This window comes from Eschrichtius robustus, chromosome 1 (genome assembly GCF_028021215.1).
Source record: "Eschrichtius robustus isolate mEscRob2 chromosome 1, mEscRob2.pri, whole genome shotgun sequence".
Taxonomy (NCBI): domain Eukaryota; kingdom Metazoa; phylum Chordata; class Mammalia; order Artiodactyla; family Eschrichtiidae; genus Eschrichtius; species Eschrichtius robustus.
In genome coordinates, this window is record NC_090824.1 from 14,726,461 (window position 1) to 14,741,748 (window position 15,288).

Below are 15,288 nucleotides of genomic sequence, written 5' to 3' on the forward strand. Positions count from 1 at the left end.
GTCTGTCTCGAAAGGTGAGAGCGGCTCCAGGGCATGGGGTCGTCTTGGAAAGTGAGAGCGGCCATGGGACAAGCACACTCCACAGACAGAGTGTGAGCCATCTCAGAAGGTGAGAGGCCCCGAAATATGGGGTGGTTAGTTTTTACGGGCAGGGTAATTTCACAGGCTAATGAGTGGGAGAATTGTTCCAACTATTGATATTGTGGAGAAGGGGTGGAGATTTCCAGGAATTGTGCCACCACCCACTTTTTGACCTTTTATGCTTAGCCTCAGAACTGTCATGGCACTGGTGGGTGTGTCATTTAGCATATGCTGATGTATTACAATGAGCATATAATGAGGCTCAAGGTCCACTGGAAGTCGAATCTTCCAGCATCTTGGACCTAGTTGGTTCTAACCAGTTGATGTTGTGTCCTCAGTGGCTGTGTCATTCTTTTAAAGGTTGTTCCCTGCCCCCTTCCCTCCTGTTTCAAATTGGCTTGAATGGGTCATAGAAATATATAGGATACGAGTGTGTTCTGGAGACCTGCCTCAGGTGGTATGTTGGGGAGCAGGGGAAACATGTTGAGAAGGAATAGAAAGGCCTCTTAGGGGCAGAGAACCTATTGGACTTAACTCTGCCCTATAAGCTACTGGTTTTCATCCACTTTTATAACCATCAAGCTCTTCAAATGAAAAATTATGTGGAAACTCAACACGTCAGACACCTGAAAAATGAGATGCTTTTTTTTTTAAATTAATTTTTATTGGAGTACAGTTGCTTTACAATGTTGTGTTAGTTTCTACTGTACAGCAAAGTGAATCAGCTATATGTATACATATATCCCCTGTTTTTTGGCTTTCCTTCCCATTTAGGTCACCACAGATCATTAAGTAGAGTTCCCTGTGCTATACAGTAGGTTCTCATTAGTTATCTATTTTATACATAGTATGAGATGCTTTGTTGACATTGGTGCAGGGCCTCACCTAGACACCTGTCCCCCACGCCCACCACTGACAGCACTATAGGCACCCCCTGGGGGTTCCCTGGGGAACAGTTTGCAAACCAAGGGGAGAGCTCAGGAAGGTGCTGTGCTCTGAGAGGACAGCGAAGGTATTACGCAGGGAGAACTGGGGTTGGGGGAAAGACTGGAGATGGGCAGACCTATTAGGATGCTAGTGGGAACATCTGCATATGAGTTGACACAGTAGAGTAGAAACACAAAGGAAGGGAAATTGTCAGAGATTTTTGAAAGAAGGGGTTGGCAGGAATGGATGACAGCAGATGAGGGTTCAGGAGAGAACCCTGTTTGAGATCCCAGATTTTTTTTTTTTTTAACATCTTTATTGGAGTATAATTGCTTTGCAATGGTGTGTTAATTTTGCTTTATAACAAAGTGAATCAGCTATATATCTACATATATCCCCATATCTCCTCCCTCTTGCATCTCCCTCCCAACCTCCCTATCCCACCCCTCTAAGTGGTCACAAAGCACTGAGCTGATCTCCCTGTGCTATGCGGCTGCTTCCCACTAGCTATCTATGTTACATTTGGTAGTGTATATATGTCCATGCCACTCTTTCACTTCGTCCCAGCTTACCCTTCCCCCTCCCCGTGTCCTCAAGTCCATTGTCTATGTCTGCGTTTTATTCCTGTCCTGCCCCTAGGTTCTTCAGAACCTTTTTTTTTTTTTAAGATTCCATATATATCTGTTAGCATTACAGTATTTGTTTTTCTCCTTCTGACTTACTTCACTCTGTATGACAGACTCTAGGTCCATCCACTTCACTACAAATAACTCACTTTCATTTCTTTTTATGACTGAGTAATATTCCATTGAATATATGTGCCACATCTTCTTTATCCATTCATCTGTCGATGGACACGTAGGTTGCTTCCATGTCCTGGCTATTGTAAATAGAGCTGCAATGAACATTGTGGTACATGACTCTTTTTGAATTATGGTTTTCTCAGCGTATATGCCCAGTAGTGGGATTGCTGGGTCGTATTGTAGTTCTATTTTTAGTTTTTTAAGGAACCTCCATACTGTTCTCCACAGTGGCTGTATCAACTTACATTCCCACCAACAGTGCAAGAGGGTTCCCTTTTCTCCACACCCTCTCCAGCATTTATTGTTTGTAGATTTTTTGATGATGACCATTCTGACTGGTGTGAGGTGATACCTCATTGTAGTTTTGATTTGTATTTCTCTAATGATTTAGTGATGTTGAGCATTCTTTCATGTGTTTGTTGGCAATCTGTATGTCTTCTTTGGAGAAAGGTTGATTTAGGTCTTCTGCCCATTTTTGGATTGGGTTGTTTGTTTTTTTGGTATTGAGTTTCATGAGCTGCTTGTAAATTTTGGAGGTTAATCCTTTGTCTGTTGCTTCATTTGCAAATATTTTCTCCCATTCTGAGGGTTGTCTTTTTGTCTTGTTTATGGTTTTCTTTGCTGTGCAAAAGAGCTTAAGTTTCATTAGGTCCCATTTGTTTATTTTTGTTTTTATTTCCATTTCTCTAGGAGGTGGGTCAAAAAGGATCTTGCTGTGATTTATGTCATAGAGTGTTCTGCCTATGTTTTCCTCTAAGAGTTTTATAATGTCTGACCTTACATTTAGGCCTTTAATCCATTTTGAGTTTATTTTTGTGTCTGGTGTTAGGGACTGTTCTAATTTCATTCCTTTACATGTAGCTGTCCAGTTTTCCCAGCACCACTTATTGAAGAGGCTGTCTTTTCTCCATTGTATATTCTTGCCTCCTTTATCAAACATATGTGCGTGGGTTTATCTCTGGGCTTTCTATCCTGTTCCATTGATCTATATTTCTGTTTTTGTGCCAGTACCATACTGTCTTGATTACTGTAGCTTTGTAGTATAGTCTGAAGTCAGGGAGCCTAATTCCTCCAGCTCCGTTTTTCTTTCTCAAGATTGCTTTGGCGATTTGGGGTCTTTTGTGTTTCCATACAAATTGTGAAATTTTTTGTTCTATTTCTGTGAAAAATGTCATTGGTAGTTTGATAGGGATTGCATTGAATCTGTAGATTGCTTTGGGTAGTATACTCATTTTCACAATGTTGATTCTTCCAATCCAAGAACATGGTATATCTCTCCATCTATTTGTATCATCTTTAATTTCTTTCATCACTGTCTTATACTTTTCTGCATACAGGTCTTTTGTCTCCTAGGTAGGTTTATTCCTAGGTATCTTATTCTTTTTGTTGCAATGGTAAATGGGAGTGCTTCCTTAATTTCTCTTTCAGATTTTTCATCATTAGTGTATAGGAATGCAAGAGATTTCTGTGCATTAATTTTGTATCCTGCTACTTTACCAAATTCATTGATTAGCTCTGGTAGTTTTCTGGTAGAGTCTATAGGATTCTCTATGTATAGAATCATGTCATCTACAAACAGTGACAGCTTTACTTCTTCTTTTCCGATTTGGATTTCTTTTATTTCTTTTTCTTCTCTGATTGCTGTGGCTAAAACTTCCAAAACTATGTTGGATAATAGTGGTGAGAGTGGGCAACCTTGTCTTGTTCCTGATCTTAGAGGAAATGGTTTCAGTTTTTCACCACTGAGAACGATGTTGGCTGTGGGTTTGTCATATATGGCCTTTATTATGTTGAGGTAAGTTCCCTCTATGCCTACTTTCTGGAGGGTTTTTATCATGAACGGGTGTTGAATTTTGTCGAAAGCTTTTTCTGCATCTATTGGGATGATCATATGATCTTCTATTTGTTAATATGGTGTATCACATTGATTGATTTGCGTATATTGAAGAATTCTTGCATTCCTGGGATAAACCCCACTTGATCATGGTGTATGATCCTTTTAATGTGCTGTTGGATTCTGTTTGCTAGTATTTTGTTGAGGATTTTTGCATCTATGTTCATCAGTGATATTGGCCTGTAGTTTTCTTTCTTTGTGACGTCTTTGTGTGGTTTTGGTATCAGGGTGATGGTGGTCTCGTAGAATGCGTTTCGGAGTGTTCCTCCCTCTGCTGTATTTTGGAAGAGTTTGAGAAGGATAGGTGTTAGCTCTTCTCTAAATGTTTGATGGAATTCGCCTGTGATGCCATCTGGTCCTGGGCTTTTTGTTTGTTGGAAGATTTTTAATCACAGTCTCAATTTCAGTGCTTGTGATTGTTCTGTTTATATTTTCTATTTCTTCCTGGTTCAGTCTCGAAAGGTTGTGCTTTTCTAAGAAGTTGCCCATTTCTTCCAGGTTGTCCATTTTATTGGCATATAGTTGCTTGGAGTAATCTCTCATGATCCTTTGTATTTCTGCAGTGTCAGTTGTTACTTCTCCTTTTTCATTTCTAATTCTATTGATTTGAGTCTTCTGCCTTTTTTTCTTGATGAGTCTGGCTAATGGTTGATCAATTTTGTTTATCAAAGAGCCAGCTTTTAGTTTTATTGATCTTTGCTATTGTTTCCTTCATTTCTTTTTCATTTATTTCTGCTCTGATCTTTATGATTTCTTTCTTTCCACTAACTTTGGGTTTTTTTGGTTCTTCTTTCTCTAATTACTTTAGGTGTAAGGTTAGATTGTTTATTTGAGATGTTTCTTGTTTCTTGAGGTAGGATTGTATTGCTATAAACTTCCCTCTTAGAACTGCTTTTGCTGCATCCCATAGGTTTTGGGTCGTCGTGTTTTCATTGTTATTTGTTTCTAGGTATTTTTTGATTTCCTCAGTGATCTCTTGGTTATTAAGTAGTGTATTGTTTAGCTTCCATGTGTTTGTATTTTATACAGATTTTTACCTGTAATTGATATCTAGTCTTACAGCGTTATGGTTGGAAAAGATACTTGATAAGATTTCAATTTTCTTAAATTTTACCAAGGCTTGATTTGTGACCCAAGATATGATCTATCCTGTAGAATGTTCCATGAGCACCAGAATTTTTAACTTGAGCATTTTACAGGCAATCACCAAAAGCTGAGTCATTTTTTTTTCTTTTTGTGAGGATTGCTGAGTTAAAGTAATTGGTAACTTTTATTCTTTCAACAAACATTGACAGGTACAGCCAAGTTCCAAGCATTGCCGTAGGTGGTAGGGATTTAGGAGAAGACAGACTCAGATGTCGCAGTGTTTCAGGGAGTGAGTGCACTGTGTGTAAAGGGAGACAATCACAGACACTGTGGTGGGCTGAGTTGTCCCCTCCAAAACTTCATATATTGATATTAGGTGCTAACACCCAGCACTCCAGAATATGATCTCATTTGGAAATATTGTCGTTGCAGTTGTTAGTGACGATGAGGTCATACTGCAGTAGGCTGGACCCCTAAGCCAATATAAAAAGGAGAAATTTGCACACAGAAAGCACACACAGGGAGAATGCCATATAAACATGAAGGCAGAGATGGGGTGATGCATATATAAACCAAGGAAGGCCAGGGGTTGCCTGCAACCACCAGAAACTAGGGGAGCGGCATAGAACAGATTCTCACTTACAGCCCTTAGAAGGAACCATCCTTGACTTTGGACTCCTAACCTCCACAACTGTGAGAGAAGAAATTTCTATTGTTTTAAGATACTTATCTGTGGTACTTTGTTATAACAGCCCTAGAGAACCAATAGAGACACTGAGAAATCCAGGGCAGTTTGGAAAGTGCCCGTGGGGACCGGCAGGGGAGACAGAGGCGGGAAACTGGCTCCCTCATTTGAATCGATGTGGCACGGGGGGATGCAGCCAGAAATACATTCCAGAGTCTGGAGGCAAGATCAGCTCGAGATACAGAATTGGAAAAGCCACATTTCCCAGGAGTTCATGAACTCTCCTAAGAAAGGAGAATGAATAGAAAAGAAGAGAGGGCTAAAACTCTAGGAATACCCATCATTATGGGGCTAAGGCTGGCCAAAGAGCTAGCAGATTTCATAGAAAGGAGAGTGGGAGGAGGAGAGCCAGGCTAGATGGGTGTTGTGAGGCTAAACTTGGAAAGGGTTTTAAAGAGATAACGTCAAAAGTGATAGAGAGTTTATGTAATTAGAAAAAATTAATAATAAAGTAAGCCTCTCATGTGAGTGCATGTGGGTGGGCATGGAGTGGGCAGGGGAGAGGGACTGTAGAGCCATCAAGGCCCTTAGCCCTGAATGGCGGGGTGACTTGGGGGCCTCTGATGACCCAGACATGAGGGGATCGCAGCCAGTCCGGGGACACCATGACACAGAAGAGCAGAGGTCTGGCACTGTCGCCCAGCTCCTGGGCTTAGTTAGTGCATGGTAGGGTCATGGGGGCTAAGAGGAGGATCTGGACACTAGGTGATGTTGGATGATGGGTCAGCTATGAAGTCCTGGAAGGGGGAGGCGAGGGGAGACAAGGGATAATGGCAGGAGGAAGGATGCCAGAGGAAAAGAGGGCAATAAGGGTGTTGCTTTGGCAAAAAAGAAGGTGCAGACACAGGTAGAAATAACAGAGGGTGAGTGAGCTTGTGAGGAATGGCTTTGGTTTTAGAAAAGAGGAGGTGACGTTTCTGCCTGATGAGGTATGGACCGGGGGGCGAGGGGGGGGCAGGGGGGGTTGGGACTTGGCGAGTGGAGAGAAGAGCGAGGGCAGCTTAGTCGGGTTGCTGACCATCAGGTAATGGTTCTTGGCTGGGGGCCATTTTATCTCCCAGAGGACACGTGGTAGTTTCTGGAGGCATTTTTATTTGTTACAACTGGGGACGGTTGGTGCCGGGATCTAGTGGGTAGAGGCCAGGGAGGCTGCCGAACACCCTAGCACCCACGGGACGGCCCCCACCATATAGGTGGTCCAGCCCCAAAGGTCAGCAGTGCCAAGGTTGAGAAACCCTGCCACAGGTCAACAGCACATCTCAAACGTGTCTGAGGAGGGGAGCCCTAAACTTCATAGCATACTTCGTGGAACATTATTGATGTGTTTAAAATCGCACAGTAGATCTTGCTCTGGAGCAGCCGTCCCTGTCCGAGTCTCACAGCCGTTCCCCTCCATCCGCTCCAGCCTAGCACACCCTTGGCTGTGATGGGCACACAGGAATGCTTTGCAGGTTGATCCAGTTGGAGACAGGATGAGTCTCCAGTCTTTTTAAAAAATTTTTAAATTTAACTTAATTTTTTTATACAGCAGGTTCTTATTAGTTATCCATTTTATACATATTAGTGTATATATGTCAATCCCAGTCTCCCAATTCTCCAGTCTTAACATTGGGCTAAGGTGACAAAGCCGTTCCATTTCTTACCAGGATCCGAGTTTTGCCTTCAGAGTGATCTTGCCACACTCTCCGTTGTGGCTTTTGTGGTCCTTGCTGGTTATCGTCTGATCACTTCCCAATAATTGTCAGCCTCTGAAAATTGGCCAGTCCTGGTACGTTTCCACCTGGTCTCTTCTGCCTCTTGATTGCCTGACCCTGAAAGGTCACTGTGGGCAGCCGTACTTAATAGTTTGGATCTATGCAGGATTCTGGGCAGAGCTGTCTTTTTTGTTTAGCTTTCTTTAGAGTAGGTGGCATCCGTGAAGCTGCTTCTTCCAGCCTATTGATTTTTAGAAAGTGTTCATTGCTACTTCGGGTGGAGGAACGTTTGCAAATGAGATGATCTCAAAGCATCCTTAAGGGGAAGAGGAAGATGAAGGTGCGGTTAGCTCTTCAGTCACAGAAATGAAGCCAAGAGCCTAACTGGGAGAGTCCACAGGATGTAGGAGGAAGTGTTGGCACCGAGCACATCATTTAACTTCTCTGAACTGCAGTTTTCTTGTAATCAAGACAACCACTGGGGTTTTTGCAGTTCACAGAGTGTCCTTTGTACATGCTTCATCTCATTTAATTCTCCAGCACTACATGCTGTAACTGCTCCCTGTTTGTAGCAGTGGAATTCAGACCTGTTTTCAGCTTGTGTTTTCAACAGACAAATTCCTTGAGTCCAAATCTTGTGCTGTCCCCACCACAGCTCGGATGGAACCAGGTGGCCACTGAGATCCCTTTGAATGTCAGCATACTCTGGTTTTATATGGAAGGTTGTAAAAGTCCCTGAGACTTCTGAACTTCTGAACGTCCCTGAGAATTCTGAACTTTCAACTGGACTCTTTAGTGATGCGTCTCAAATTATGAAGGGTGTTTTGTGAAACTTGAGACCGTCTCACACACGTCTCTCTGATTCCTGCATTCCAAACTTGAAGACTGGCATCCTTCACCCAACGTGTCTGTGTTAGTATGTGGTGTAGGTCATATTTGTTTTTCTATGACATTCTGTTGATCAATCCACAGTTAGAATTAACAGTAGAATTCCAAGTATTTATTCAGGAATTTCCCCCTTCATTACAACTGCTTTGACTGTTTTATTCCTGGAGAAACACAGTCTGTTGGTAGATTTCACACATCCAGCGGGACTGCCTTCACATTGTTTCTGGTGCTAAGAATATGTCAGAGATCTGCTCAGCTGCCTGAAGACTAGCAGGCAAGCTCTGGCCTCTGTAAGGACCAGGTTAGGATAGGCTGGTCTCACCACATCCCTTTCCGCTGTTTAGTGTACTTTGGGCCACTCTGGCAGAGATCCTAACTGCAGGGGACCTTCAGAAACACAGCATGTAGGTTGATCTTTCACTGCCCAAAACTCTTTAGACTTTGATTCACTTCTTCTGGGGTCCTTCCTGTATTCATTCTTTCTCTCTCTCTCTCTCCCTCTATCATTTTACAGTAAAAATTTTTTGTTGTGGTAGTAAAATACACATAACATAAAGTATACCATCTTAGCCGTTTAAGTGTACAGGTCAGTAGTGTTAAGTACGTTCACATTATTGGGTAACCAACCCCCATAACTCTTTTCATCTTACAAAACTGCAACTCTGTACCCATTAAACAACTCCCTACTCCCCCCTCCCTCCAGCCTCTGGGAACTCGCCTTCTACTCTGTCTCTGTGAATTTGAAATTTGTCCTTTTGTGACTGGCGTATCTCACTTAGCATAATGTCCTCGAGGTTCATCCATGTTGCAGTACCCTGTTCTCTCTTTCAGATCACCCAGTTCACATTTGGCAACTGGGTTCTTAGACAAAAAGTACTTTTTAAAAAGTACTTAGAGGGCTTCCCTGGTGGCACAGTGGTTGAGAATCTGCCTGCCAATGCAGGGGACACGGGTTCGAGCCCTGGTCTGGGAAGATCCCACATGCCGCGGAGCAACTAGGCCCGTGAGCCACAACTACTGAGCCTGCGCGTCTGGAGCCTGTGCTCCGCAACAAGAGAGGCCGGGATAGTGAGAGGCCCGCGCACCGCGATGAAGAGTGGCCCCTGCTTGCCTCAACTAGAGAAAGTCCTCGCACAGAAACGAAGACCCGACACAGCCATAAATAAATTAATTAATTAATTTTTTTAAAAAAAGTATAAAATAAAGCATTTAAAAAAAAAGTTTCAAAAAAAAAAAAAAGTACTTAGAAAAGAAGTACTTTTCCTAATTTTCTTTTCTTAGACTCACAGCAAGTCCAGGCTGGTGAATACAGGTGTGGATCTTGCCAGAACCTCCCAGGGTCTTGGTTAGAGTTCATCCGGTTCTGACAATGATGACAGCTCATGGGTGTCACATGACAGATGACATCATTATGCCAAGAGCCACCTTAGGGCCGGACGACCTGTTGACCTACAGTGTCGCCTTGGGAGCTGGAAGAACTGCAGCTGAGCGTGTGAGGCCCAGGGAGAGACAGAGCTCTGAGTCTCTGGCAGATGCTGGTGGGATGGTAGGGCACATCCCTTGGGATTTGCTGGCTCAGCTCTGGTCTTAATGATCAGCCGGATCAATGCTCTCAAATGCCAACTGACAAACTGCCTTTTCTGGCAGGCCAGGCCCTCTTAACCTGTTGCTCGACTTCCTTTGCCACACTTGGGTTTGGCTTCTGGTGCTGAAGGTCATGAGATTTTGTTAGAGCATTACTGAAGTGAGACATTTGTGGCGCCAGCACTGTATTGTTTCTGCTAATATGAGCCCACGTGTCTGTCTTTCGCATCTGGTGAGCCTGATTGCTTTTTCTAGCCTGGGATTTTGCCTTGGAGAGATTCCTAGTGAAATACCGTCCACAGCCTTCTTCCATGGAGAAGGATAGCTAAGGGTTTGGTGCCGAAAGACCGGAAGAGAAAGCTGGACGATGAGAAATGAAATCGGGGCCGTTGACGTGTGTCTCTGTGGTACAGTGGGCTGGTCTTGGGCTGGTCACTCACCAGCCGTGTGATGACTTGGACAAGTCCCTCCATCTCCTCACCTGAAGAATGTGGAAAGTGGGTTCCGCCTTGCCCTCTCGTGGGATCGGAGGATCCCACGGAAAAGTGGTGATCATTGTGCTCTGTACGTGGTAATTTGGCATCCTGTCTTCAGGCAATGTGAGCACCATTGTAAGGTGATTAAAACCCACCCTGGTAGGTTGAAGGGGGCCCTAGTGGCCACTTCCCGTGGCAGTGACTATTTACAAGTTCACTGGCGTTCAGGTGACTTGAGTGTGGAGAGTCCCCCATCCTCCTCTGCACAGGCCACCCACCCTCCCCTCCTTGATTTGCCACACAGATGAGTGGTTTCCAGGGTGGTCTGAGATACTCCCACAAAGATCTCAACCACTAGCTTCTCTGAATTACTGTGGTTGCTATACATTTTTGAGTAACTTTATATACTTTTTAAAAGCTAACTTTGAGCTTTAAAGGCCAGTGAGCCAGGGATATCTCCAGATGGAGGAAAAAAATCAGTTTGCTGTCTCCCCAACCTGTAGCCACTAGGGCCATAACCGTTGGCCTTTCCACAAGCATTTCTAGTCTCTTTAGATAGAGTCACAAGAGGTTATAGCTACCTAAGTATGACAGTAAGCTCCTAGAGGCCATAAAATATGGCTTCTAATTTTTCTCTCCATGTCCAAGCACAGTTTTCAACAAGCTCTTAATAAATCCTTGAATCTCCTAACAGTTAGAAGATGTCATTTGGAGGGACCATCCCAAAGAAGAGTGTAGAATATGGGGCCAGTGAGCTCAAAAGCTTTGCAATTAGCATGGCAGGAATCGAGCCCACAGGTGAATGCATCAGTCACAACAGGTGCTACGTCAGAGCAAGTAGGTGGGCCAGTCCAGATCTGTCTCCACTGTGAGAGTGTAGATTACACCGGCAGCACAGCAGAACGACCAGAATAGCGATCAGTGACTTAGGTACATTAAAAGGATGTTGTAGAAATCTTGAAGTAGATTTCTATCATACAGAGAATTTTCCTTAGCTAAACCACTGGATTTACCCGTCCTCCGTTCCCCACGTTTACTCCATCCCTGGCGTCTACTCAGTTTTCAGCCAAATCAAGTTCAGAATAAAAAGGAGATTTGGAGGGAAGTAAGCTGGATATTCAGGCTCCTGCAGTAATAGTCAATTATTGAATTCTCCAGAAGCGCCAACTCCTCTAGAATGAAGTCCTCAGTTTTTAAATATCTTTAGAAATCAGGTGATTCAGTGTTGGCCACAGCCAGCTGGCTATTTCCTGCTTCCTTATAAAAATAAGATGGTAAAATCCCAGGAGCTGGCTGGGGTTGTTAAAAGATAATCTTAAGTATTTTAATGCACATTATTCTTCATGCAACTTTGAGCCTTAACAGCCTCAAATCGGAATAGGACAGGAATCACACAGAAGAGAACTCAGCTTGCTGCCATCATCCTGCAGCCCTGAGACCCCAGCCAGATCTCCTGTTGTCCTGTGCAACTCCTGGCCACTCAGAGGCCACAGCAGCCAGAGCTGAGAATCAGGGCTGCAGGAGAAGCCATAGCTGGGATGCATTATCCTCACTTACTCTGAGTAGAGTGGATCCGAACCAAAATAAAACAAAAGTTTTATCATTTACATCAAGGTTCATACTGTGTGTTTTCTAACACGTTTGACATTGCTTTGATGTATTTGTGTGCTGTAGCACTTTGCTTCCTCCTTCTCTACTCCTCACCAACCATGTAACATGTCCATGTCCCCATACCTGGTGTGCTATTTGTACCTCTGGGGACGAAATGTTGGTCAACAGAATGTGTCACTGGCATTTCTCCTTCTTGTTAACAGTATTGTTCCCCTGCATTACTAGAGACCCTGATTGACTCTAGAAACATTCATTGGATAGTCCTTCAGATTTCTTATTGTGTGTATGTGTGTGTGTGTGTCCGTCCGTGTTTGCCAAACTTACAAACTTATTATTTAGACCAACTTTTTAATTTTTTTTAACGTTGAAGGTGATTGATGATGCATTAACCGGTATCATTTGCCGCATTCTATTTTGGAGAAAGTAATTTATACTGCCTCTTGGGCTGGCTGTAGTAACAATTTTGACTAAGTGCTTTCTAACATTAATCTAAACCAATCCTTGATTTAGAATCACCTCCTTTCTACTCCAAGACCGGCTTGGTTATAAAGTTTTTCACTGGGTGTCTTATAACAGTGAAAATGCTTGTCTATAAATGTAGTAAGGTGTCATTGTGACACATTAATCTTTCGTCTTTTCTTGCCTCTCCTGTTACAGGACCATGAGTGGTAACATATCTGCAAAATGTTTTATAGGATATGGAGTGCAACATTTTAAGCCAAGGAATTGAAAACGGGATACGAAACAAGAAGACAGGGGAGGGAGGGAGTCGATCAAGGTCATATCTGTATATTAAGAATTTGGTGGTAGAAAAGCCAAGAAAGGCAAGCTCGCATTTATAATGGGCAGGGGGCACTAGGAAGTGGTGGAAAACCTGCTGATCTCAGAAGACATGGATGGGAGTTCTTTGCCTCATAAAGTCATCAAATTATGAAGAAATTAGCGAAAGTTATAAGCTATGACGTTGAGCATCTGATGTGGCCATTTTGTTTACCTGCCAATGATTTCAGTGCCCAAGAGGGAGCAGGGTTAGGACAGTAACCTGCATACCCACATGGACGGGTTCTGCACGTTGAAATATGAAGCCCATTCATCATCAGACAAGCCTAACGGTTTTTAAAGATGCATTTTCAGAGGGTGTAAATAATGCATAATTGGGAAAGTGTGCTGAGGCCATTTTGAAGGATGCGTTTGGAGGAACGGTAGTTCTGAGTGCTGCTGAGTGAGTGTAGACAAGCTCGCCCTCACGCTGGTTTCTATTCTGTTTTAGCACATCAGGTCCACCCCTCTGGCCGGGCAGCACCTTCTTCAAGAGAAATGGAGCCCTTCTACAAGGTAGGTCTCTGGCGGCCCCCCCCTCCCCCTCCCCCTCCCCCATCCCCACACTCCTCCTTCACTCCTGGTATCTGTCGGGAGAGTTCTGTCTGCTGCAGAGCGGGCACTCTGTGACTGCTGTGGGATGGCTCTGTTTGTCCAGTTCTCTTTATTTCTTCCTACTGACGTCTCCTGGTTGATATGAATTGTTAGTCTGAAATAAGACGGCTTCTTTGGTCTGTTGTCACTGGTCAGATTCCAGAAGTGTTTGGCTTGCTTTGGTGAAATTGGAATTATGTGGCAGTTAGGATGCAACGATAGCATAAATTGGGCTGGTAAAATCAAACCCTATTACAGGTTTCCAGTGCTTGGGCTGTGAGGAATGTTGTGGGTGTTTTGGCACTTGGGTCATCGTGGAGATCCACTTGTTGCTTGCTCTGCCCTGACGTCCATGTGTGCCCGGAAGGGTGACTGTGGTTTGTCCTGAGGCTCAGAGTTCACACACCCTCCCTTGTCCCTGCCGGCGTCATTTGCAGGGGGACATTCTTTCTGCTGTCCGGTCCATCCTCAGCTGCCTTGCGCGACTTCCTGTACTCAAGGAATTCAAACCGCCTTTCATCTCTACTTTTGCTGTCAAGTTTCTTTAAAAATGGCCAAAGTCGAAGAAGAACACATAGCTAAAAATAGCCATGAGATGCACGCTAACTACTTCGAGAAAGTACTTTGGGGAGATGTCTGCTCTGCAGATCAGCTGGAATTGGCTGGCCCCCAAGTGTCTTCTGACTTTCCTTCCCCATTAGCCTCTCTTGATTGGGTGGGTGTCAGAGTGACACAACTGGCCCAAAGCAGATGGATTTGGTTTTGCCAAGAGCTTTGGAACTGTACTGGGCTTAGGGTGAGGAGTTTCAGTGCATCTTGGTTGGTTTAGAGCTGTTACGCCTCTTTTCCCTAAAAGTTACACGCCCAGGGCCAGCCATGTGTGTGAAGGAGTAGAATATATATGTAGCTAAGAAAAAAGGCATTTATCTTCAGGTTTCCAGAGTAGCTCAAACAATTGTGAGAGATGTCATCACATTTGTGCTATTGTTTTCAAGACCCTACAATTGTATGTTGTCTTTTTAATAGCCTGTGAAATTGGGAACTTAAGAATTTCTTCGCATCTTTGCTTGGTCCAGGTGAAATTTAGGTAGGCAGGTCTGATTAATCCTAATTTTAATGACCATCATAAATATCCTAAATATTTAAGAAAAAAAGGGAACTCCCTCCACTCTCAAAAATTGATACATAATTTTTAAAAAATCTATTCTGTTCTCCCTTCAGAAAGTGTAAATGGAGACCGATTATGATGAGCCTTTGGGTTTTTTCAAGTGGATTTCAAAGTTATGTGCATCCTTATTTTTCCTCTAGATCTGTAGCAATGATATGAATATCATTCATGGTTGGATTATTTTCACAAAAGGGATTTTATTTACTTAGAGCATTTTCTTATAGGATTTTTATTCACTGAGTTCCACATTAGGGAAGATTTGCTCTAAGCATGTTAGTTTTGGGTTATTTCTGCAGGACAGAAGCATGAGGGAAAAATTGATAAGGTTTATGAAGTTGAGTGATTTCACCGTGAGATTCTGTCTCATGGGTGGTAGACTTTTTTTCTTTTCTACATAGGGTTAAACATTCTCCTAATTACTCTAGGCATTGAGAATTAAATTATTACAGATTTCAGATGCTCGTTGAATCCACATCCAATTCAATACATCCCATTTACTTTTTTTGTACATGTGAAAATCAGAAGTATCGTGGTGAGCATTCTGGAGTGTGGGTGCGGATTTGCTAATGGTTTTTTTCCTGTTGTGTTTCTTCATTTGCTGTATCTGTATAGAGCGTTCACGAGACACTTACATCGTAATAAGGTTTTTTAAACTCTGCGTGTTCTTCTGAATTAATATTTTTTACACTTTATTTTATTGATGTGTAGTTGATTTACAATGTTGTGTTAGTTTCTGCTATACAGCAAAGTGATTCAGTTATATATATATATATCTTTTTTATATTCTTTTCCATTATAATTTATCACAGGATATTGAATGTAGTTCCCTGTGCTATACAATAGGACCTTGTTGTATATCCATTCTATATATAATGGTTTGCCTCTGCTAATCCCAAACTCCCATTCCATCCCCCTCCC

At 43.0% G+C, this 15,288-nt stretch overlaps 1 protein-coding gene across 5 annotated transcripts in view; it reads left to right on the forward strand.

Moving 5' to 3' along the window:
- The window catches only part of FOXN3 (forkhead box N3), a 406,233-nt gene that overhangs the window by 270,058 nt on the left and 120,887 nt on the right, over positions 1–15,288 (forward strand). For all 5 annotated transcript variants that reach the window (XM_068541804.1, XM_068541828.1, XM_068541837.1 and 2 more), the window contains one exon: positions 13,060–13,124. In XM_068541804.1, the coding sequence (XP_068397905.1) occupies positions 13,060–13,124 (65 nt within the window). The remainder of the gene's footprint in view (positions 1–13,059; positions 13,125–15,288) is intronic.